The sequence below is a fragment of the Pseudopodoces humilis genome, chromosome 17, assembly GCF_049639895.1.
Source record: "Pseudopodoces humilis isolate 2021_Gansu_Grassland_sample_001 chromosome 17, ASM4963989v1, whole genome shotgun sequence".
Lineage (NCBI taxonomy): Eukaryota > Metazoa > Chordata > Aves > Passeriformes > Paridae > Pseudopodoces > Pseudopodoces humilis.
In genome coordinates this window covers 1,779,590-1,804,607 of record NC_142216.1, presented here as the reverse complement: position 1 = coordinate 1,804,607, position 25,018 = coordinate 1,779,590, and the positions used below count along the sequence as shown (strand labels likewise).

General features: G+C 52.6%; 1 protein-coding gene across 1 annotated transcript; it reads left to right on the top strand.

Annotated features, from left to right (window-relative positions):
* The first annotated feature begins 221 nt into the window (after positions 1 to 221).
* On the top strand, positions 222 to 25,018 carry ADRB2 (adrenoceptor beta 2). The gene is made up of 2 exons (XM_005523783.3): positions 222 to 1,548; positions 21,980 to 25,018. Exons 1-2 carry the CDS (start codon positions 375 to 377, stop codon positions 22,012 to 22,014), a joined length of 1,209 nt encoding a protein of 402 aa, XP_005523840.1. The 5' UTR covers positions 222 to 374; the 3' UTR covers positions 22,015 to 25,018.

Here is a 25,018-nt window from a genome sequence, read left to right as displayed (position 1 = left end):
GCGCACGGGGCGGGGACGCGCCTGGGGCAGGCGGGGGTGGCCGCGGGGTGCGGGGGGGCTCCGGGTGCGGGGCCGGCTGCCATTGGCTGCGGCCGGCTGATGTCACGGGCTGCTGTCACTTAAAAGCTCCGCGGCGCCTAACGGGCTGGGACACGGGCTGGGACACGGGCTGGGACACGGGCTGGGACACGGGCTGGGGCACTGCCGGGACACTGCCGGGACGGGACGGGACGGGAGCGGAGCGGTGCCAGCTGCCCCAGCGGAGCGGCCCCGCACCCGCCCCGCACCTGTCCCGTATGCGCGGCTCCCGGAGCGGCGCCGCGGCTGCCGAGCCTTGAGCTGAGCCGAGCCCCGGCCGGGGCGGGGGCCGGGCCATGGCCGCGGCGGGGACGGAGCTGCCCGGCGGCAACGCCAGCGCCAACCAGAGCGCCGCCGACCCCACGGTGTCCCGGGACGTGTGGATGGTGGGCATGGGAATCCTGATGTCGGTGATCGTGCTGGCCATCGTCTTCGGCAACGTGCTGGTGATCACGGCCATCGCCCGCTTCCAGCGCCTGCAGACCGTCACCAACTACTTCATCACCTCGCTGGCCTGCGCCGACCTGGTCATGGGGCTGGCCGTGGTGCCCTTCGGCGCCTGCCACATCATCATGGAGATGTGGAAGTTTGGGAACTTCTGGTGCGAGTTCTGGACCTCTTTGGACGTGCTGTGCGTCACGGCCAGCATCGAGACCCTGTGCGTCATCGCCGTGGACCGGTACTTCGCCATCACCTCCCCGTTCAAGTACCAGAGCCTGCTGACCAAGGGCAAGGCGCGCGTGGTCATCCTGGTGGTGTGGGTGGTGTCGGGCCTGACCTCCTTCCTGCCCATCCAGATGCACTGGTACCGGGCGGAGCACGAGGACGCCATCCGCTGCTACGAGAACGAGATGTGCTGCGACTTCTTCACCAACCAAGCCTACGCCATCGCCTCCTCCATCATCTCCTTCTACGTACCCCTCGTCATCATGGTCTTCGTGTATGCCAGGGTCTTCCAGGTGGCCAAGAAGCAGCTGCAGAAGATAGACAGGAGCGAGGGGAGGTTTCACACCCAGAACAAGGAGCAGGAGCAGAAAGGGGGAGCCGGGAACCGCCGCTCCTCCAAGTTCTTCTTGAAGGAGCACAAGGCCCTCAAAACCCTGGGCATCATCATGGGCACCTTCACGCTGTGCTGGCTGCCCTTCTTCATCGTCAACATCGTGCACGTCATCCAGGACAACATCATTCCCAAGTACGTGTACATCCTCTTGAACTGGCTGGGCTACATCAACTCTGCCTTCAACCCCCTGATCTACTGCCGGAGCCCCGACTTCAGGTACGCCTTCCAGGAGCTGCTGTGCCTGCGCAGGTCCGCCCTGAAGATGTACGCGAACGGCTACTCCAACAGCAACGGCAGGAGCGACTACAACGAGGAGGAGAACGGCTACCCCCTGGCCACGGATAAAACCTGCCACTTGCTCTGCCAGGAGGGCTCCTTCCCTCGCCCCGAGGACTTTTTGCACGGCAAAGGTACTGTGCCCGGCGGGGAGGGTGCTGGGAGCTCTGGGGGTCGCACAGAGGAGCCTTTCCGAGGAAAATCAACCTCCTTTGATAAATAACAGCAGTGATTCTTTAATAGAGAGCGCCTAAAACCGAACGGGAAGCCCAAACTCAAAGTGTGCAAAGCGGGGCTGGCCCCTGGCAGGGCGGAGGGGCTGCGGGCAGCGCCCCCCCGGTTTGGGGGGCCAGCCGGGGGTCCCTTAGGGGGTGGGGGATGCGAGGCTCTGCAGAATGCTCGTCCCAGACGGGACTTTCTGGCCGTGGCCGGGACTGAACTGGCCTGGGACTGAACTACCTCATGACCTTGCTGGGAGCGGGGCTGGACCCCCCTGCACCGCTGGGACCGCTCCCGGTCCCCTTCTCACAACCCCACTGGTGGCTGTGGGAGCCCTCCGGGCCAGGAGGGCACCAGGGGCTAGGGGGGCAGGATTGTCCAGCCCCGGCAGTGTGCGGAGATGGCAAAACCCCCGGATCTGATCTGCGACAAGCCGGCGGGGAAGGGATGCAGGGAGCGGGGCCGAGCGCGGCTCGGCGCTGCCGGGACAGTTTGATCACAGCCCAGAAACTGCCAGTGCTCTCTGGGCTTTGGCTTTGCCAGGACTTTCTGCAGGGGGAAAAAAACCAAAAAATAAATACTAGAAATAAGCGTAGCGTTTGCCTGGAATGTGAGGCTGTGACTGTGGGACTCAGGAATGTGGCACTGGGAAGTCGGGTGACACGCGGCTACAATCACAGCCCAGCGCTTTGCGTCCAACCAAAAGCTTGTAAAGCGCCCGGTTTGTTGAACTACAAGGCTCGGATGACAGCGAGGTGGGAGGGGAGGAGGATTTTGATTTTCCATGGCACCTTGGAAGCGCCGCTCCGACCGCAGAACGGCTGCAGGTCACTTGGGCTGGGTGCGGAGGGGGTTTTGTCCTGGCTCTGCCAGGTGTCCCCGGACAGGGCAGGACAGGACAGGACAGTCCCTGGCTGGAGGGGAGCAGCGATTTGGGGCCGGAGAGACAAGCTGGAGTGTGTGCAAGTGCCGGGTCCTTCCAGGAATACTCAGGAAAAGTGCAGGAAAAGCTTCTCCCGGGACGTCTCGGCGCTCCAAGGACCGTGGAGTCCCGGGGGATGCTCGGGGGATGCTCGGGGGGGTGCTCGGGGGTGCTGAGCCGTGCGGAGCCCCCGCATTTCCAGGCGCTTGCCCCGCACCACGGGGGTGTTGGTGGCATTGTCGGGTCAGTTTGGGGGTGTGGGGGTCGCTGTGCCCCGGGAGACCTGGGTGGGTGGCGAGTGAGCAGCCCGGGGCTGAGTCCCCCACGGCAGGAGGAGGCAGAGGGGCTTTGGGGCAGGAGGAGCCGGAGCTGGGATGGGGTGGAGGGGGTTTCTGGATACCGACACCCCCCGGCAGGCTCCGTGTGGCTTTGGCCGCTCTCGGGACCCTCCCCGAGCGCTGATGCCGCCAGGGCTGGAGGGAATCCCCCCGGATGGGCAGGGAGCACAGAGGGTGTCACTGCTGCTGCAAGGTGTGGGGACAAACTCCTGGAGCTCTCACACCCCTCAGGGTAAAACCAAGACTCTGGGAACTCCTTCTGCTCCTTTTTTTCTTTCCCAAAGTGGTCCTGATCCTGCTTTAGAAGGGCGCTGGGAAGGAGGAGCAGCTCTAAGACCTCTCTCCTCCTCTAATCCTGCTACTGGCTCGGCTCCTCTCGTCACCTTTGCAGCTCAGCCCTGCAGCAGGGACAGAGAATGTGGCTGAGAGCCCTTCCCTCACCCTCTGCCTGCCTGTGCCCTCACCTGCTGCCTTGGCAGGGATGCCAGAGGTGACATGGTGACACTGCCACATAAACAGCTCCAGGCTGCTGGGCAGGGGACACGCAGGGCTGGCAGCTGGTGCTGTTTGCTTCGTGTTGCACAAGCACCGAGAGGTGAGAGAGGTGTGGAGCTGGGGCAGGAGCATCCTCGGTGTAGGGGCACACTCGGTGTAGGAGCACACTCCTTGTAGGTACTCACTCCATGTAGGTACTCACTCCAGGGCTGCAGGTGCAATTGAGCTCAGCACAGGCTGGCATTCTCAAATAGCATTCAGGGGAAATGAGAATTAACCTCTCGATTGCAGAGATCCATATCTGCTGTTTTCCATCCTCCTGCATTCTGACTCTTGGCAATCACTTTCTATTCTGCAATGCTCAGGGCACACAGGGACGAGGTTTCCCGCAGTGATGGGGGGTCAGGACAGCCCCCAGCAGGTTCAAATCCTCACCAGTTTGAGGCAGGACCCTCTGGCACAGAGAATTCCCACGCCCACATCCCTGTTGTGGTTTGTATTTTCACTATGATGAATTATTTGCATTTCGGTAGCACTTGTGGAGAGGGGTTTGTTGTCCAAATAATTGTTCTCTTCTTTTGGTTTCCTCTTCTTACTTCAGATATTGTGGCTGTGGGAAGCCAAAGCTGAGAGATGAGCAAGTGATTATTTGCAGAACCCACTCCAGCATCCAGAGCATGTGGGTGTGAAAGGGAAAGGGAATTTTGGGTTGTTTGCACTGGACAAATGACCTCGGTACTGCAAAGTTCAGCTGCAGTGTGAGGAAACCTCAAGCTCGCAGTGGAGTCTGGGTGTTGAAGAACTGATTTCTTTCCTCTAAGGCAACATTAGTAAAACTGGTGAAATATTAACTGTGCAGTTCTGGGGGCAGCTGGAATCAAAAGAGAGAAATATTGGAGGAAAAAATATTATGGCACCACCAAAGCCAAACCTTTCCATGGCTGGAAAGAAAAAGCTTTGTCCTGTTAAAATATTTTATATTAAAAAGATAGTTTTATAGAAGCATTTAAAAATGGAGCCTTGAAGTCAGGAGTCACTGTTTAAATTGGATTTTAGGATTTTACACAGGCAGAGTCGGCTCAGGTTAAAGCCACAGTGATAAAATACACAGTGGTGACTTCATTTGAGGGAAATCAGTGACAAATATTAAATTCTCCCTGCAAACAGAGCAGGCTAAAGCAAATGCTGTGCTGCTGGCTTGTACCTCATGCCCCTGCCACAGAGGTGGGGACACAGAGGGGACACAGCCCCCAGGGGTTGGTGTGCAGCCAGCTGGAGCTCGGCCCTACATCCACTGCTTTTATCCACTTTAGCCAAGCAGATTGTTTTTGTTTTTAAAGTCTTGGCGGAGTGAACATCACAAACACAGCTTGGGTGTTGTTACAAAATACTGCCCTGGCTGTGGCTACTGCCTGGGGCTGGGGCAGCTACACTTTCCACATCAGGGCTGTCTTTGCTTCATCCCCAGAACAGAAAGCTCCTGGGTTACTCCAATCCTTTTCCTCTTGGGAGCACATCTGGGTAGCCAGGGCTGGAAATGCTGCTCGCTGTGGCACTGGGAGATGTGGAAATGAGCAGAGGGAAAAGGCTCTGGGTGCAGATCACACCTGGAAGTGTGGCTCAAATGCCTTTTTAGGCCTGGCTGTTCCCAAAGTGCCTGATACCCCAAACTGATCAGCAATTCCTGCAGCCCAGCACTGCCCACAGGTGCATCTTGCACTGTCCTGGGGTGTCAGGGCTTAGCCCTGGAACCCCACCATGGGGTTCAGGTGAAGGTGAGGCCCCAGCACAGCAGAGATTTCAGTCCCTAAATGCCCCGCAATGTTTGAAAAGGGTCAGGGATTAGGAGTGTGGGAAGGAGAGCCCACAGAGGGAGCGGATGTGTGAGCTCTGCCCCCTCACAGCTGCTGGGCTTTGCAGAGCTTATTTCAGGGTTTATTTACTATAAGGGTGTGTTTGTGCCCCCACTTAACCTCCCAGCATCTTTCTGGTGTAGAATCACAGACCCTTTTAGGCTGGTAAGGGCCTTGGAGGTCGAGTTCAACTTGAACCCAGCATTCCCATTGATGCAGATCCCTCTGCAGAGCTATCCTGCCCTCCAGCAAGTCATCATTCCCCTCCAGTTTAATGTGGTCTAGGAATTTAGTGAGGATGTACTCAACCTCCTCATCCAGATCATTGATAAAGATATTAAATGAGACTGGGCCCAAAAGTGAGCCCTGGGATTTATTCCATCCCCACTCTCTGGGCTTTTAACCCTGTCAGGTTTATCCCAGTGAAGAATGGACCCATCCAAGTTAAAGGAATTCAGTTTCTCCAGGAGAATGTTGTGGGAAAAGGTGTCAAATCTTAATTAAAGTCCAGGTAGGCATCCTTCACAGCCTTTTCCTCATCCATGGAGTGGTCAACCTGTCACAGGAGATCAGGTCCTGTTTTCCAGTTCAGGGGGTACAACTGGTTTTACTGTTAAAGGTTGAGACCAAGAAGGCATTGAGTACTTCAGTCTCTCCCTTTGTGTTTCCCCTGTAAAGGATGAAGGTTCTCCTCAGCCATCCTTCTCTTGCTGATGTATTTCTAGGAGCATTTTTAATTCTCTTTTCTGGCAGAAGACAGATTAAATTACAGCTGGGATTTGTTCCCTCTAACTTTTCTCCCTGCATCTCCCTGCAACTTTATCCTAAATTTCCTGCCCCTTTTCCAAGGGTCCTAGACTCTCCTTTTTCCCTGAATTCCAGACAAAACTCTCTGTCTTTCCAGCCTTGTTTTCTGCCCTGCTGGCTCATCCAGCACATGGGCACAGGCTGCTCCTGCACCTTTAATTCCATCTCCTGCTGCCAGGAGTCTCAAACCCCACAGACCGAGGCAAGGGTTTTGTCCCTCCCTTTGCCAGCCCTCTGCCTCTCGGTGTTTATTTTCCCTGGGTGATGAATCCATTTCCCAAGGAGATGGGTTTTATGAGCAAGTTCATTCCTGTGGCAGGAGGGAGGAGGGGCTGCCTCCCCTGTTCCCTTCCCTGCTCTCTGTCAAAGTGCCACCCTAAAAGCAGCAGGAAAACTGAGCTTGCTGTGCCTGGCGCTGTCCCTGGGCTCTGGGGATGGAAGGGGGATTTGGGGAAGGTGCTGCTGCTCTTGTCACAGCGCTGCCCCCGTGTTCCCCTCCCCAGCTGCCTGTGCAGAGGTGCCAGCCCCTGCCTGACCCCACTGTTTGGTGATTCCCGGAGTCTGCAATGGGAACAGGAGCCAGAGCGGTTCTGCAGGTTCAGGGCAGGCTCTTGTGAAAAGCTGTCCTGTTTTCTCAGCAGACAGGCAGAGCCACTCCAGGCTCCCTGAGATTGGTGTTTTGCAAGATGAGGGTTCCTTTCCTCGCTGTTTCAACACTTTGCTTGGTTTCTCTGCTCCGTGGCCACCTCGGCATCTCCTCCCTCCCAAAAACCTCTTCCAGTGTGAAAGCTTGGCTCTCTCTGAGACTTCAACCCAGCAGCCCCAGCATTTCTCCCCCTTGTTCTGAATTTATTGGAGCTCTGCTGAAAGCAAACTCCAGCACTGATGTCTCTTGCTGGGGGCAGAGAGAGCATTTTGCAATGAGCCTGGGCTTTGAGGATGCTGATGCTTGGCTACACCCCCTCACCAAAATATTTCTGTGGGGCACCAGCTGCACCCACAGCAACCTGGAGGTGCTTTTTGTCATATTCCAGAGCAGGAATATCCCACCAGCACTGGCTCCTGGGAGATGCTGTTCCTACAGTGGAACAACCTCTCCCTGTTCTCCTCTCGTGTTTGCCTGGCACAAACAAAGCCCAGCCAGCTCCGCTGGGGTTTTAGGACGCAGCCCAGCTCCAGACAGAGCTGGAAACTGGAGTTTCCACAGCTTGGAAGGAAATTCTCTTTCCTGGAGTGTTGTAAGAGCAGGACACAACCCCCATCCCCTTGGATCTGGCAGTTGGAATTGCTGTGTGTAAAGGTGCACAGTATTTAAGAGAGATTTTTTTAAACTTTCTCCATCCTGAAAAAATAAGTGGATTTGCTGCTTCTTCATGCATGTAATTTCAGTTTTCCCATTTTCCCTGTGGCAGGAGAATCCACAGCTGAATTTCTGTGCAATATTGGCAGTGCCAGGGAGAGTAGATTGGGAAATATTCACTTCTTTCCTGTCCTTGGTAAAGTTGTTTTTGCACAAGTGCATATACAGATATATGTGTGTGTATATCCATTATCTATATATAGCAATACGTGGAGCTGTACATAAACAAGGAAATGTAAAAGGTTTGCTGTGCCAAATAAATCCAGAGATGAAGATCTGTATGTTCAAATCTCAGAGTATTTATTGCAGGTCCTATTGACTGACGTGTTTTAAATAAAGAGGATTTATGGTATTTATGCTGTAGTCAAGTGTCCTTGCTTAAACTTATTTCCCAACATTTTCCCAGTGAATCCTTCAGGCCTCATTAAAGAAAACCAACACCTCAAGGAGCAGAGAGGAAACATAATGTGGACAAAAATTTCCTTCATTTTTCAGTGCTTTGAGCCCTGGCAGTGGGCAGAGAGGTGTGAGATGGGTTTTCCCCTCTCCCATCAGGATCTGCAGGGGATTGAAAACCCACCTGCTTCTCTGTTTGGACTGGCAACAGTGGATGGCTCCTGTGCTGCCCTGGCTTCCAGCAGCTGGGAGGGTTTAATCTTCTGTTGGTGCTCAGCAGTGCCAGCTTCCCCTGGGGCTGGGAGGGAGCTGCAGCCTCCCCAGCCCTGGGGCTTTGGAGTTTGGGATGGAAGGTGATGAGGTCCTGCAGGATCGGGGTGGCAGCAGCACGGTGTGGGACACTCCTGCCCTCCCCAGGGTGTTTCCTCCTGGAAAAGCTCATGGAGATGTTTCTTTGGAGAGGTGTCCGACCTCCTGGCCTGTGCTGGTGTCCTGCTGTCCCTCTCACTTCAGGTGGGGCTGAGGAGAGAACACGAGTGCTGCAGAGCAGGGTGCCAGCCCAGCAGGTGCCAATGGCAAGGATTTTGTGTCCTTGGTGCCACTTCAGCCCACCAAGGAGCCTTGGCAGCACAGGATGCAGGGCCTGGCTTCTCCTTTCCAGAAACAACAGCTGGGAATTGTTGTGGAGCTTGGACAGGGAGAGATTGCACCAGGCACCTCCAAAACACATCAGATGCAAATATATATATATATATATAAAATATATATTAGGTATTACGTATTATATTATAGAAACAATATAATATATAAAAGATAATTATTATATAGCATATAGCATATAGTATATAATCATTATATATTATATATTTTATATTATATGTTATATATTATATATTATACATTATATATTACACATTATATATTACACATTATCTATTATTATATCATTATAAATTATAATTCTATATGATTGTTATATATGATTCTATATAATGTATAATTTTAGATATTTAAAATATATAATATATTGTATATAATACATATAATATACATATAATATATATAATATATAATATTTATATATTATAAATAGCATATATATAATATTATAATTTATATTATATTTATAAAATTATAATAATCTATATAATATATATATAAATCATTTTAATTTGTGCCTCAAGGGATAGAGAGCCCCAACCATCGCTGAATGCAGGAAGAAAAAAATCAGTCAGACCTTCAGCATCTGTGGGGGAGCAGCAGCTCCCACCTTTCCCTATCCCTGTAAAACAGGACATTCCTAACAGGGAATATTTTCCCTGCAAAGGTGGTTGCTCTAAAGAGCTGCTCAGAGCCAGAGGATCCCAGTGGGCTCTGGCAGAGCCTGAGGGCTCAGGGACACAATTCCACAGCACAGAAGCCTCAGCACGGGGATGTCCCAGCCCTAAAAACAATCCCTGGGTGGTTCAGGGAGGTTCAGGCTCTGCAGCCTCAGCCCAGGCCTGAGAAATGCGTAAACAGCAAATGGCCCCTGGGGAGGCCCTGCCAAGTCCTTTTTCCCTCATGTAAATATTTTTTCCTCTTAAGTGTATGCGAGTGTGAAAAACCTCTCCTTAATCTTTTCTTTTTTTTCCTCCCTGGCTGAAGGAAATGCTTGTTCATCCCTGGGTGGGAGCAGCTTCATCTTGATATTTTGCAGCTGAAGCAAGAGCCACACTGCTGAAATCTTTCCTTATCGCCCCCAAAGCCATGCTGGAATCAGATTAAATGGTGCCTGTCAGGACTGGCAGTGGCTGTGGGATGGAGGTCCCATGGGACAGAAAATTGTGAGGCAGCCTTGAAGCAGACTTGAGAAGCAGTGCAAAATATCCCTGGGGTTACAGGGCTCCAGAGCATGAAAGTCCCACCCTGTTACACCGAACACGTGAGTGGAAATGTGTGGCATTTATTTTTCTGAGAAAAACTGGAGCCCTAAATAAGTTTCTTGCTGTCTGGCCTCGAAGTCGAGTGTCTCTGTGGGAGCTGTGTGTATTTTCCGATAGCTGGTAGTGAGAGGAAGTGTGTCTGTACCCAGCAGAGCTGCTGGCAGCCCCAAAATATCTGTAGGGGAGCAGGGTGGGGGAAGTGGGTCAGGGCACTGGGGAATCTGTTCTCACTGCTCAGAGGTTTCCTCCCTCTCCATCCCTCTCCCCTGCCTGGGAAAGGCTGGGATCAGGCTGGCACGCCTCTGCCCCAGCCCTCTCCAGCTCTGCCTCATGAGAATCAGAAGTCGTTGCTGGTGGTGGTTTTTGGGAGGAGAAGTGTCAGCACCATGGCCAGCCTTGTGTGAGAGAGTGATGCTGAGATAAAGCTGTGTCAGCCTGGCCCGGTGCTGAGGCCTCAGCACAACCCAAATCCTGCTCTGAGGCCTCAGCACAACCCAAATCCTGCTCTGAGGCCTCAGCACAACCCAAATCCTGCTCTGAGGCCTCAGCACAACCCAAATCCTGCTCTGAGGCTCTGCCTTGATGTGAGAGGGGCTCGTGGCCTCCTTTAGAGAGCCAAGCCTCTCATGAGCTGGGTTCAGAGATGCACCAACAGCTCCACAGACAAAAAATCCCTTTGGCACAGCAGCGAGGCAAAGGGGAGCTGCAGAGGGCAGGGCAGAGGGAAAGCACAGCCACTGAGAGAAGGTTTGTGACTCACAACAAGGAGGCCATTCCTCAGTGACACTTGCACGGCTCATTTAGAGCTGACTCTGCCTCCCTGTCCCTCCCTGCTTAAAAGGGGATCCTCGGGATTCCTATTTATAGCGGGGAAAGCGCTCCAGGAGAGTCACCCAGCCCTGAATGAACATCCCTGGGAGCAGGGGCATGGATGGACAGGCTGTTCCCCTGCAGCCCCAGCCCCTCCTGCTGACGTTTGCCAGCCTGGGAGGGACAGCAGAGTCTCCCTGGTGCCACAAGTGGTGATACAGGACGTGGTGGCACAGGAGGTGATGGCACAGCCTGGAGGAAGCAGGGACAGGGACAGGGACAGGGACAGGGACAGGGACAGGGACAGGGACAGGGACAGGGACAGGGACAGGCTGCTCCAGCCCCTCCCATGGTGGGAGCTGTACCCAAAATGAAAAGTCACCATGCAGAGCTGGGGGTGAGGAGCCTCCAGGACAGAGCCAGGACAGGGATTTCGAAGCAGGACTTGCGGATGTTGGCCAGGAGAGACAGAAATTGTGGCCAGGAGAGACAGAATTAATTGAGGATGGAGGGAAAGGATTGTTGGCTTGAAGGGAAGCACGGGGCTCTGCAGGAGTGCAGGATGGAATTCCAGGACCTGGAATGCCCCCCTGGACCTCAGAGGGACCCAGGACGGGGTGCTGGCATTGCAGCTGCTCAGGTTTGGTCTCAGACTGGGCTGGCTCCAACCCTCTGGTTTCCAAAGCTGTGCAGGGTGGGATTTCAGGTTGCCACAGTTACATGGCCCAGCTTTGGGAATTTTCCTTGCTATATGATTTACAAATCAATAAACTCAGAGTGGATTATTCAGGGATGTTTTCTTTCACTGCCCAAGAATTCCCTTTAGCACTCAGATCTTTGGAGGGGAAAGATAATTATAAAAGTGGACAACTTTTTTAGGACAGGTTTGGACAAGTGAAGATGTCTAAGGAGGCTCCCATCAGCTCTGCCATGAAAGTCATAAATCTAGCACAGACTGGTGATGGAAAGAGAAAGGATCTATGGAAAATTGTTAAATGGAAAGATGGAGGCAACCAAATAAGAGAGGCAAAGCTAAATATAGCCCTAGGAGAGTGTAAGAAATGGAGAAACAATTAAAGATGAGAAATCAGTCTTAGGAGGGAAAATTACTCAAGGACCAGCAGGAAACTCAAGAGGCTGGTTCTCCTGGAAAGGGAGGGAGAAGGAAGGAATGGATTGCAGAAGAGGAAGCAGGGCTGGGAAATGCAGTGAAAGCAACATCTGCATTTCACTGCAGGATCTGTGTTTGTGCAGGATCTGTATTCCAGGGCAGGATCTCTGTTTCAGTGCAGGATCTGTGTTTGTGCAGGATCTCTGTTTCAGTGCAGGATCTGTGATTGTGCAGGATCTATGTTTGTGCAGGATCTGTATTCCAGGGCAGGATCTCTGTTTCAGTGCAGGATCTGTGATTGTGCAGGATCTGTTTCAGTGCAGGATCTGTGATTGTGCAGGATCTGTGTTCCAGGGCAGGATCTGTGTTCCAGGGCAGGATCTGTGTTCCAGGGCAGGATCTGTGTTCCAGGGCAGGATCTGTGTTCCAGGGCAGGCAGCCTGGCTGGTGCCTCTGCCCTCCCACGTTGCCCATTCCCCTGTCTGCTCCCGGAGCTTTGTGGAGATGATGGTTGCCTCTGGAATGAGCAGTAGCTTTGCTTCCTTCTCGGAGCTGCTCTGCTGCCTGCCAAGGCATGGCTGGGAGGGCGTGGAGCAGGCGTTCCTGTCATTCTGGAGCCAGGGATGCCTTTGGGGTGAGTGTGTGACAGGTATGGAGACAAACCAGGACAGCCGTCCTGTCCCCTGCCTGCCCCTGGGGATGGCCTCGGTGATAAGGAGGTGGGAATGGGGAATCACAGAACCACTGAGGCTGCGAAAGACCTCTCAGAGAATCGAGCTCAACCTTTGACCACTTTGCCAGCCAGAAGAGTTGAAGGGGAATTGGGGTTTTCCCTGTTGAAGGGCTGTGGGAACGGGTTGGGTACCTGGGATGCTGCTGGGCTTTGCGTTGCTCCCAGAGGTTTTGCTGATCTTAATTTGCTCTTTATTTGTCATCCTGAGGTCGTCCCAATGGCAGCCAGGAACTGTGGTTTGTTTGGAAGGGGCAGGTCAGGGTTGTCACTCTGCTGGTGTGTCCCCCATGCCGTTTTCCCCGTGGTGAGCAGGACTGTGGCCATCCTATTTCCAGTGCCCATGAGCACCATTGTCATTGTCACTTTGCTGAGGTGGTTGATCCATGGGCAGCCCCAGAGAATGAGTGGAGGGACCCACAGCTCACTGTGCCCCAGGGAATTCCAGACTTCCCATGGGAAGGTGGCAATCCATGGGATGGGGAGCTGGGCAGGAGCGTGTCTGTATCAGGGATGTAACTCATGGTCCAAATGGGGACAGGAGCTGCTGTGCAAGGAGCCCTTGGAGCATGGAGATGTCTGTCCAGTGTCCCTATCCACCCCTGAAAAGCAGCTGAGCTTGTGCTGTCACTGACACACACAGGACTTGGAAAGGCCAAAATGTTCCCCCAGGCTTTGTGTGTAATTCCTAAAGACCTCAGCGCTGTCTGAGGCTTGGGTTCGAGGGCTTGTTGAGTGGCAGGAAGACAGAAAGGCGGCGTGAAGGTGTCACCCTGCTCTGTGGTGACAAACAGCAGGGCCCAGATTAGAAACGAGTGTGTGTCCTGGTGACTCACAGCCTGACCCAGCTGCCACTGCCAGGACCTGCCACTGCCGCCTGCCAGGACCCTGCTGCCTGCACGGGCACTGTCCCTGCTCCCCGTGCCCAGCAGCTGGGGGAGAAGATGCTTCCCATCACCACACACTGTCCACCCTCAGCTTCCTCAGCAGCAATCTGAGCCCCAGCCCGGTGCAGCTGCACCTAAGGATGAAACGCTTTTGAAAACCACCACGAGATCTTTCAGATCACACCGAGGGTGAGACTCAGAGCTGGACCCGCAAAGGATAAGACACAATCCTTCACTCCAAACGTGCAATCCTTGCCTGGCAGCTGTAGAAAGTCATTTTATGGTGTATTTTTCTTTTAATCTTGAGTAATCCTAACCAAAAAGCGAGACTGCAGCCCCTGCAAGCTTGTTCCATGAACCTTAAGTACCTGGTAAATTCTTTTTTCTCAGCCACTGATGAAGCAGGTCGTGTTTGCAATGAGCTTTCATCCTTCCCCCTCCCCTCAGTGTGATTCATTCCAAGGGTGCCTCGATTCTTGTTTCTCGAGGATGCCTCATTTCTCGGGTGAGTGGAGAAGGCGATGACACCAATGCAAATGAGGCCCGAGGAGTCGAAGGCTGATAATGGCAATTTCTGTACAAATTCTGCTGAGAGGAACAGACAGGTCCGTGCTGGGGCACGAGGAAATCTGCCCTGGGCTTAGCCAGGAATTCCAGATTTTTGTTACAATTAATAAGAGAAACTCGGTGCATTTCTGAAGGGTTTCTCTGTTCTAGTGCAGACACAGGGATGGTTTATCCTGCTCAGAAGTTGCCTGGAAGTTTTTCAGGCTGTGGCTTTGCACTTCTTCCCTGGATAAAAGTCTGGGACAAGCCAGAGGGACATCACCTCCTAAATCTGTGTCTCCTGTCCCTGCCCTGCCCTGCTTCTCTCCACAGGAATCCTCACCCCTGTCCACGGCTCCTTCAAAGGATGGGGATGGGAATAACGAGCACTTTGTTGTTAACAATAGAGACAATTTCGAGATGAGCTGCTGAGGGATTAAAGAGCTGCTGGACTGGTTTTGGAGGTGAGAATAATGGAGCTGAATAAATGTGTGGAGCTGAATAAATCCCATCCGCTCCTCCTTTCATCTTCCTTACATGGAATTCGTTCAAGTTTGGCTTTCAGTAATTTATGGAAAGCTCAGTTACCATTCCCTTCTTACGGATTTCCGCACAGAAACCACTCTTCCACTGCACAGCACAGGTTTTTATTGGCCACAGAGCCCTGCTCTGTCCTCCTGCCCTTGCAGAGAGCTCTGGAATCACAGGGCCACATGTGGAGGAACCAGACAACGATGCCCAGCTCTGTAAGAAGCTGGGATCCTTCAGATTCCAGTGCTGTCATAACTATGAAGCTTATCTAAAATAAAATACACCTGAAATTCTTCCATATCAGATCCTCAGAGGGCTGTAGATGTGTTTCTTGAACACTCCTCTCATTCCTGCACAAGTTTTGGGATCACTCGTTTTCAAATGAGGTTTCAGGTCACAGCTGGGCTCCTCAGTCTTCAGCAGGAGGGAGATGACAGTAAATTAGTGACCAAAATGAAAACCTTGTGTCCTCTTAGCATCCTGCCCCTGCCACTTCTGGACTTTTCCTTCTGCCAGGAGTGTCTGTCCAGTTTCCAGCCCCGTCTCTGGGAGTCAGGAGGACAGGCTGGGCTCGGATTGGGATTGTTGCATTGGGATTTGCCCTGGAAAGGGTGGCTAAGGCAACACCAGCCTCCAGAAGTGCTGCTGCTGACAGGGGCACGGGGCAAGGGCTGCATCCATCGAGTGCAGCAGGTCACCGTGACTGAAACCATGAGATCACCAGCAGGCCGAGTTCCACCCCGCAGGGAAATCTTTTTATATCTCCCTGGCAGGTGCCTGGCGTTTGCTGGCTCCCTGCAGAAGGGGCTTGCCAGGGAGCGCAGCGAGCGCCCTGAACCGCGGTGCCCGCACCGCTGGGAGCTGGGAACACGGCTGGTGTTTACCCAGGTGTGATGCCTGCTGCACCCATGGGTACCTGGCCCTGCCTGGCTGCTGTCTGAGCTGCAGGGCCGTGTTGTGTCTGCCCGTGATAGCATCAGCACCCCGCTGCCAGCCCCGCTCCGCTTTGATGAGGGATGCGAAGCTTGGTGTGAACCCAACCGTGCTGGAGCCTTTTCCGCACAGCTTTAGCCCTGGGAGTGTTTACCAGGCCTTGGCACAACTCCTGTGCTCCACCCTTTGATGTGGGTGAGGATCAGGGGAAAAAATAAAACCGGGATTTACTCTCAAGGAGTAGCAGCTACTGCTGAGTGAGCAATTGCCCGAGGCGATTTTGGGAATGAGACATAAGCTCTGGCTTTGGAAACAGTTAGTGGGGATGTGTTGCACAAGAGGCCAGCTGGGGCTCTGTCCCTCTCCCTGCCCCCTGTAATTGTGCATTTCTGATCTGGCTGTCACTGATTTAATGGGATGGAAGATCTGTAAGACTCCTCAGGAGCAGCATGCTCCAAAATGCCGTGATTTAACCACAAGTGCAGGAATTGCCACTTCTGCTCCTCCAGGCTGAAATAAATGTGTTTGCTATGGGGTTACTTCTGTGGGAAGTGAGAAACAGGGTCAGTTTTAATCCATGAGGTTCTGGGAGGAGGGGATGGGGAGCTGATAAATGCTCCACACTGGGCAGAGAATTTCTGAGGGGCAGAACACACTGCTCAGTCCTCAAAAGAAGATTTTCTTCTTGTCCTCAGGTGGGAGACAGCAGTGTGAGCAGATGGAGAGGATATCCCTGGTTTTTGTGGTAGAAAGCAAACCCCTGGCTGAGCACTCATTTGCCAGGCACTGTTGGACTTCCTAAAATAAAAATCCTCCTGCATTTTCCCCTGACACTGAGATATTTTGCATAAAACAAACTGACCACCCCAACTCCATTTACAAGTCTTCCAAGAAATCTTCGGAGCAATCGGAGGGAATCAGAGTTCAGAGCTGAACTCCACAAGTAATGAAGCCAAGTTTGGGGAAGAATTTTCACTGCTGGAATCCAAATGTCCACAAATGCTACTCTCTTAAAATGTGGGATGTTTTTGGTGTGGATCCCCTCCAGGCGTTCCCAGGCACGTGCTGATAATCCCACTTCTGTCAGATCCCTGGCACTTTCCCATCTAGGGAAATTCTTTGCTATTTTCCTGTGAGGATTTGGTGGTGTCTCCATGTTTTTCACGTTCCACAAACTCCTGAGCTTGGCACACAGCAGTGCTCCCACCTCTGCCTTTCCCAGGGTTGCAGGAACCAGGAGGGAACTCTGGAGATCATCCCAACATCCCACCAGAACCCCCTGCTCGCAGCAGGGTCAGGGAGAGCAGCTTGCTCAGAGCTTTGTGCTTGGATTGTGGAAGGAGGGAGCTGAAATTCCAGCTCAGAGCTTTGTGTGGAGCCCAAAGGCAGGTGGAGAATTCAGAATTCCATCCCACATCTTCCCTTGTGAGGAGCCCAAAGGCAGGTGGAGGAGAGAATCCGTAGTTCCTACAGGGGGAAGTTTGTTCTGCTCATTGTTAACTTGTTTGGCTTGGCTTTAAGTCTGTGTTAGCTGGAATATCTGCAGAGGAAATTGGGTGTAAGCCAGGCTTAGGGACAAGTCTACGCTCTGCTGGCATCACACCAAGAAAAGGAAATTACAGTGCCACAAACCAAGGGGAAAGCGTTGCCTGCATAGGTTTAGATGGGATATCAGGATTAAATCCTTCCCTCTGAGGGCTGCCCCATCCCTGGAAGTTCCCAAGGCCAGGTTGGACAGGGTTTGGAGCAACCTGGGATAATGGAATGTGTCCCTGCCACGGCAGGGGTGGAACTGGAGGATTTTAAGGTCCCTTCCAGCTCCTGTCATTCCATGATTCTATCCCTGGTCCCTGCTCCCTCTGTTGGGAGCAACACTCAATCTGTTTAATGATTAAAAAACCCAAAACAAACAGTGTCCTTCCGCTTCCCCAAAGTGGAACAAAAGATAAAACCCCTTAGAAAAGCTGGGAGAAGGGGAGGAGAGGGAAATGGGATAACAGAGCTTTTAAAAGCCTGTTGCTTTGCAGCTATCCCTGTCGTGGCTGCTTTCCAGAGGTACTTGGATGATCCTCTGCCTGGAAAAAAAGTTCTTCTAACCCATCATTTGATGGGCACATTATTCCTCAGCAAAGGAAATGAAAATCCAGGTTTGGGGTTGAAGGAATGGAACTGCAGCAATGCAGGAACCGGAGACCTTCACTCAGGTAGATTTGAGTGATACCCCAATTTGATCCCACAGCCAGCAAGGGGAGATGTGGAGTTCTTTTGGTGCCTGGCTCGTGGGGAAAGCTGGACATGTGCTAAGAACTAACTGGAAATTTGTGTCCCAGTTTGGCTTTGTGGCACTGGCTGCTGGATCAAAAGCCCTGGCTTGGCATAGCAAACTAGAAGGGATAAAATGGAATTTTTCCTTTCCTAGATAAAAATGATCATAAACAAGACTAAATCTGGGATGGGGACAGTCTGGGTGGGTTTTTTTAACACTGCACCTTGGCTTCTTATCAGGCATTCACAGGTTTTTCTTTTCCCTTGAGCTGTGCAGGAGCACCTGATGGTTCCTCTCCTGTTGCTGTGCCCCGGGGTTCCTCTCACACCCCGCACTCGGAGCAGATGCTGTTTAAATGTTCCGGGAGGAACTGTTGGCAAATGGGGGATGACAGGTTGCAAAAACAGGATAAAATAGCAGGAGTTTCCAAGGAGAGGTTGGAGAGGCAGGAAAGGAAAGGGGGGACAGTCTGGAGATGAGCTGTGCCAGGCTTGACTGGATTGTGAGAACCCCGTGGAGGTGCAGACTGTGCAGGGCAAGGCTGGCAGATTTTCCTGGTTCCTGGAGGGCTGGAGCAGGAAATTCCGTCTTGCTCTGCCCTCATTCTACCTTGAATCCTTGGATTGTTTGGGGAGAAGCTGCAGAGAGCTCCATTTCCATGGACATCCAGCTCCCCCGGAGATTTACACAGGGTACTGGGTTCAAATGGAGTGAAGCAAATACGAAATTTACAGAATCACAGAATCCCAGCACAGTCTGGGTTGGAAGGAACCTTAAAGGTCATCCAGTGCCATCCCGTGCCATGGGCAGGGACACCTTCCACTGTCCCAGGTTGCTCCAAGTCTCATCCTGGCCTTGGACACTTCCAGGGACCCGGGGGCAGCCACAGCTTCTCTGGGCACCCTGTGCCTCCCCACCCTCCCAGGGAAGGAGTTCTTCCAATATCCCACCTAACCCTGCTCCCTGTCAGTTTGAAGCCATTCCCTGTGTCCTGTCACTGCTGTTCCTGCTGATTTGCAAAACCTGGTAGTGCAAAGCACTGAGACAACCCACAGGGAATTTTTTTTCCCTCTTGATCCTCTCCTTGACCCCTTGGGGAATGTCCCATGGGAGCCGTGCAGCGACTCTGTGTGCAGCAATCCATTCTCATTGACTGGAAAGGGAAATTTGACTTTCTGATCAGCTCATCACCCTGTGGAATGGCTGTCCTTGAGCCTGGGATTAATTAGGACTAATGACCAAAAACTTCATCATCAGGCTTCCAGCTCTCCTAGGCCTGTCCTGAACCAGAAGAAGGGAATTAAAGGAGTGAATTCCAGCTGGGAAGTTGTTAGCAAGGCTGTGCATCCCTTGCTTTGTGGGATGTGGCTGATTCATCCTGCTGAATCCAAGATTCCCACAGGTGAACAGGCACTGGCCAGGACCAGAGGCTGCAAGGTTTCCTGGGCCAACTTCTGTTTTAAATATTAAGCCATGCCTTGTGAACCTTGAGGAATTCAGCTCCCAGGGCAGAGGAAATGTTGGAAGGGGTCAGGCGAGCTGTGCTCTGTCTGTGTCACTGGGAGCAGCCAGCAGCATTCCAGGACAACATCTGATTTTGTGCTTTTTACGAGGCAGATGTTTGGGAGAAGGGATGTGCTGTTTATTCGAGCTGCCATCTCCCAGCTCCTCCCTCTATGTGCGCTCGCACCCGGAGCCCATAAATAAAGATTCTTGGGATTATGCCGCCGTTTGGGCAGCCCTGTCTTCCATCAGGGCCTGGACAAGCTGCAAACCCCGCTCCCCCTGCACCTCAGTTTTACAGGGGAATAAATCAGTGAGGGCTAAATCCTCTCCCAGTGACACGAGGATAAATCCGAGATGGCCGCGCTGACGTCGGCGCCGTGATGGAATTGAGAAGGGGAGTTTGATTCCTTGATTTCAGAGCGGTGCAGCTGATTTATTCCAAAAGAGCTTGGGCTCAGCTTGCCCTGGGACTGAAGAGCAAGGTGGGGTTTGCTCTGGGATGCAGTGCTGACAGCAGGGCAATTCCATGGATTCTGCTGGAATTAAGTTGATGGAAATGAGCTGTAGCTTGGGCACAGTTTGGGCCTCAAAGAGCTCCAGGTCATTAATGAATGAAAGGATTAATCCTATTAATCCTGTGTGAAGTGATTATTCCCATTGCCTGACACTATTCCAGGAGAGCCCCACAGGGGTGGATCCCACCCTGTGGCCTGTGTTGGGATGATGATGGAGAGCAGGGCAGCGGTGCCCTCGTGCCTTGGTGGGCACCAGGCAGATATCCCATGGAAATCCCAGCTGGTCCCAGCAGGTGGAGGAACTTCCCCTGGCAGTGGTGCCAAGAGCTGGTCTGGAGGGGTGGGAATGTTGCTCTTGGCTGCACTTTTCTCCTCCAAGAGGACCCAAGAAGTTGTTGAAGGCAGTGATCAGGGTGTTAATCCTTACTCACTTGCTCCTCTAGGTTTTCCCTCTTTTTTTTAAAAGGATTGGAAGCAGGAGAATGTAAAAGAGGTGCTGTCCCCTCTCTGCTGTGGATCCAGCCTGCAGCCTGTGGGTTTAAGCAGTCTGGGGGATGTTTCCTCTTAAAAATGAATATTAATAATTATGGTTATGAAGTGGATATTTCCTCTTGAAGCTGTAGGGCTTCCCCAACAACTCTAAAGAGACTTTCCAAAGGAGTGCCTGGAATTCTGGTGGCTGCTTTTAGGGAAGCTGGAGAGCCCAGTGGTCACTTCAGGGCCTTGCCCCATAAATACCACAGGACCCAGGGTGATTTATACCCCTCTGCTGGTGTGGCATGGCTGCTTTCAAGGTCCAGGAGAAGCCCTGGAGGTGCCACCGAGCAGGACATGGGGTCAGCAGCTCAGGCTGGACCTGGGACCTACTGAGAGTGACCTGGAGGTGCCTCCCTGGGCTGGAAGGTGCCTATGGAGGTGCAGTGAGAGGTAACAGAACATTGTCCCAGTTTTCCCACCCTTTTTGTCCTCACTGCATGACTCTGCTCATGGTTTGCCAGGAGGGAAACCAAACCGGGGTTATTGCCATGGAAATTGGAGATTGGGTGGGAAACTCATCCCGTGGGGCAGCGGGAAGAGGGATTTGGACTTCTGTCTCCTGTCAGGCTGAGTGGCTTGGAACACCACACAGTCATTATCCAGAAACATCCACTTCCTTTGTTTTCCTGGGAAAAGCCAAACCAGGATCTCAGCCCCTGACCCAAGAGGGATGGGGGTGATGAGCAGCACCACTATAACGAGCAAAGCTCTCTAATTACAACAGCAGCAATTAAACCCCAGTGCTGAGGGATGCAGAGCTGGAAGCATAACCTTGCAGAGCTCTGTGGCTCCATTTCCTGAACACAGAAATTGAATTATTTTGGAATATCCCCTTTTCTTCCCACTTGAACTCTGCAAGTGGCTTTGCCCTGGGAGCTCTGGGAAAGGTTCAGGTTTCCTTGGAAGCTGACAAGCACCATCTATAGGATTGCTGCAGAAGAGGCCTCGGGCTCCCAGATGATGAAAAAGGGCAGAGGAGCTTCACTCTGAGTTTCCAGATTTGCCCTGGAAAAACTCCAGCGTGCTCAGCATTCCACAGTGCACAAAGTCACAGCTTTCATCATCCATCCTTCGTGTCTGGGTGCATTGTCCACCCGGGATAAACAGGGGAATGTCACCTGTGGAAATTGCTGGAATTGCAGAGCAGGGATTGTTTCACACAGGGATTTTCTTAAGAGCTCATAATCTGCAAGGTTTCCAGTTTTCCTCAAGAATTGTAGGGCCAGGACAAGGGGGAATGGCTTCAAATAGAGAGAGAGGTGGGATATTGGGAAGAAATTCTTCCCTGAAAGGATGGGGAGGCCCTGGCACAGGTTGGGGAGGGAAGCAGGAAGGGAAGACGGGAGCAAGGAAGGAAGGAAGAAGGGATAAACACGCTTTACAGGGCAGATGGAGTGCAAATCGTCTTTTTAAAGAGATGCTGGCAAGGGACAGTGGTGCAAATCATCCCTATCACGTTGGAACTACATCCTTGATTTGCACAAGAAATACCACTCCAGTTTGGATACCCAGAATTCTTCTGAGAGAGGCATTGTGTTCCCAAAGAACAGATATGGGGTTTTTTTTCCTCTCTGCAGATCCATTTTGGCTTTAAAGCTGTTTTCTTCTCCTACACGCACAGATGATAATCTTCTACATGTCCTTATTAAAAAATATCACTTCCAGAAAATAAAAACACTGTCATATTCTGTACTTGTTCCTTTCTCTATCTCTGAATTAATTTCCCTTTTTTTCATCTGACTTGTCAGTCATTTGCTATCTCCACAATCAAGGAAAGAGGTTTAATCCCTCTCCTGGTTTTGGCAACTGAATCCCTCCTCTATCCCAACATCTCTGTGCTAAATTAATTCTGTTTTCCTTCCTCTTTTTTCCCCACAGAGATCCCTGGATGTCCAGGAATGGTGGAGAGCTGAATGATCCAACCTCTGTTCCTCACCACCCTGAGCTCACGAGGGCTCTGGAGAGATGGAGTGGGAGCATGGCCTCGCTTCCCCGAGCCAGGGGATGCTGTGGGAAGTGATTGCCTTGGCAAAGGTCCTCATCCCAACCCATCACCCATCGTGCAGCACCTCCAGGAGAAGCTGGGGAAGGACAACCAAGGGACCAGGAGAGGCTCTGAGAGCCTTGGAGGACACCGGGAGAGAAGCTGCAGGAACTGAAGGAATTCAGTCCAAACCATGACAAAAGGTGCCGAGGGTTTTTTTTTTTCCTCTTGGGAAACCCTTTCCAAGAGGGAGCACCAGGCCCACGTATGGTCTCCAGCTGGTTTGGAAGAGGCAGATCTCACAGCCAGCTCAGGAGCCCAGCAGGATGTGCTCATGGCAGCCTGTCCATGGGCTGGGTGGGGATCCAGGTGGAACAGGAATCTGTCCAAGACCAAGAGAGAGGAGCATGGAAGAATCCTTTGATTTATTCTGTGCTTGTTTCTCCTTCTGGTGTCTTCTCTGTCTACCTCTTCTTCTCTAGAGAGCACGGGGGGCCCTGACTGTCACAGCAGAAGGATTGGCACTGGGCAGGAATGTGGCCTTTGTTCGCTCCTTACTCCAAAAAATCTCCAACTGTCCTGCCTGGACCAGAGCCATTGGAAAGGCTGGGACCTGGCAATCCTTTTCCTTGCAGGAAGTCACATTTTAGCAGGGCCAGCCACCCTTGGGAGCCAAGATTTCCCACCTGAGGCTCAAAACATGACAGAACATCCATCCCTCTCCTGCAGCTGTGGCAAGGAGCATGCTGAGCTCCTGATTTTGGATTGATGAAAACTCATTAAGTGGAGAAAGAGATGGAGGGACTTAGGGTGTCAGGCAGAAAACAGCAGGAAAACCTGACTGAAAACCATAAAAAATGTGCACCTTGGACTGGCAGGTGGTGGTGGTGGCCCAGCTGCTGCTCTGTGGTCACTGAGCTGCTCCCAGACCTGGGCAGGACATGCTGGTACTGAACTGTGGGAGCCCCATCTCAGACCTTCCCTCTCGGGCTTCCAGCTGCAGAACCTTCCCCTCAAGTGCAATCCTATTTATTTATTTATTGTCTCGCTGCTTGATGTGAAGCTGCTAAAGGAGCCCCCTCCCCACAACAGCCACGTGTGTGTGAGGGCACTGAGAGAGGGGCAGGACACAGGGACAGCTCCCAGAACACCAGGAGTGTGCTCCTGGAGAAGGGGTCCTGCTCTGGTGGGGGCATTGGTGATCTCGGTGGTCTTTAAGGTTCCTTCCAACCAAAACCATATTGTGGTTCTGTAAGATCTGAGAGGGACCATTCCCATCCCTGGGAGTGTCCAAGGATGGTTGGATGGAGCTCTGAGCAACCGGAGCTGGTGGAAAGTGTCCCTGCCCATGGCAGGGGGTGGAACAGGATGAGCTTTAAGGTCCTTCCATTCTAGGATTCTATGGACAGGGAGTGGGCACACGAGGGAAAAGCTGAGACCAGAACTGCTGTCCCTGGGGTGAGGATGCAATGTGGATCATTCAAGGACTAAGAGCAGAGCTTTATTGGGAAGGACAGAGGCTGCAGGAGCTCAGCAGTGCCCCTGTATCCTGATTTTCTTTGTGCAGGGCTATGAGAGCCTCGCCTGGAGGGCTCTCAGGTACCCTGCTGCTCTCCCACAGCTTTCAGAACACCCCAAAATCCCTTGGCACAGCTCCAGCTTCCCTAGAAGAACCTGATTTCTCCCTTCCCTCTGAAGAGCCCTGCCAAGGCTTTGTCCAAACCTGCTGAAGGGAGATTCCCAACAAAAACCTGTTCCTCAGAAGATTCCTGGCTGGCTCCAGTCCCTTATTCTGTACTGGAAACACTGTCCTTGGGATCGTTTGCAGGTTTGGGATGTGCATGGGGTTGTGGCAGTTCTCCTTCTCCCCAGCCCCTGATGTGCAAGAGCAGGTACAGGGACAGGAAGGGATGAATTTGCTCCAATCATTTGCCAGCCCAAAAGCAGGGACCTGCCTGCAGAGCTGTCCAAACCCATCTGCCTGCAACCCTTCAGCCTTGTTCCATGGATTCCATTCAATGTGGATCTATTTTTAAGCGCCCTGACCCCGGGGTTATTGTGCTGTCCCCTGGGAGGTGGCTCCGTGCTCCACACCAGGAGCTGCTGGGAGTTTTTCCACCTGCATTTTCTCCTGGAAACTTCATTCCATATTTCCTTGTGCTGCTCCTCAAGCACCTGCTGTTCATGTTGTCCTGCCACTTGACCAGTGCTCCTCTTCCCCTCCCAAGAACCTCCCTGGCCCCCTGGCTGCTGCTGCTCCCTGTCCTTCCCGTGGGTCAGCACAGGATGAGCCTGGTCATTAATGAGTCTGTCAGGGATCCAAACCCATCCCTGGAGCAGCCTCTGGCAGTGCCCAGCAGCTGCTCCCTCCCTCATCTGGGGTGCAGGGAAGGGGCAAACAGAGCCAAAATGGATCAGTGTTGGCACTGAGTGCTCATATCCCAAAATACCAGGAAGAAATCCTTCCCTGTGAGGGTGCTGAGGTTCTGGAATGGATTTCCCAGAAAAGCTGTGGCTGTCCCATCCCTGGAAGTGTCCAAGACCAGGTTGGATGGGGCTTGGAGCCACCTGGGCTAGTGCAAGGTGTCCCTGCCCATGGCAGGGGTGGGAATTAAATCATCTTTAATGTCCCTGCCAAGCCAAACCATTATGTGATTCTGTGATCCCGCAGGGAGAAATCCCTGGCAGGAACAAGTGCATGGCCAAAGCCCAGCCTGAGCTCCAGCAGTGGGGATGCTCCGGTATTCCCTGTGGAAGCTGTGGGGAATGGGGAACCGTGGTCTGTCCTGCCTGGAAGCCTCATCCATGGGCTGGAGCTGCAGCTCTGCACGGGAGGAGAGCTGCAGGGAGCTGGGAGCAGGCGTGGGGAGCTCGGGGTGCAGCTGCAGCACCACGGGGAGGGTCACGGCTCTGTTCTCCTCACCGAACAAACT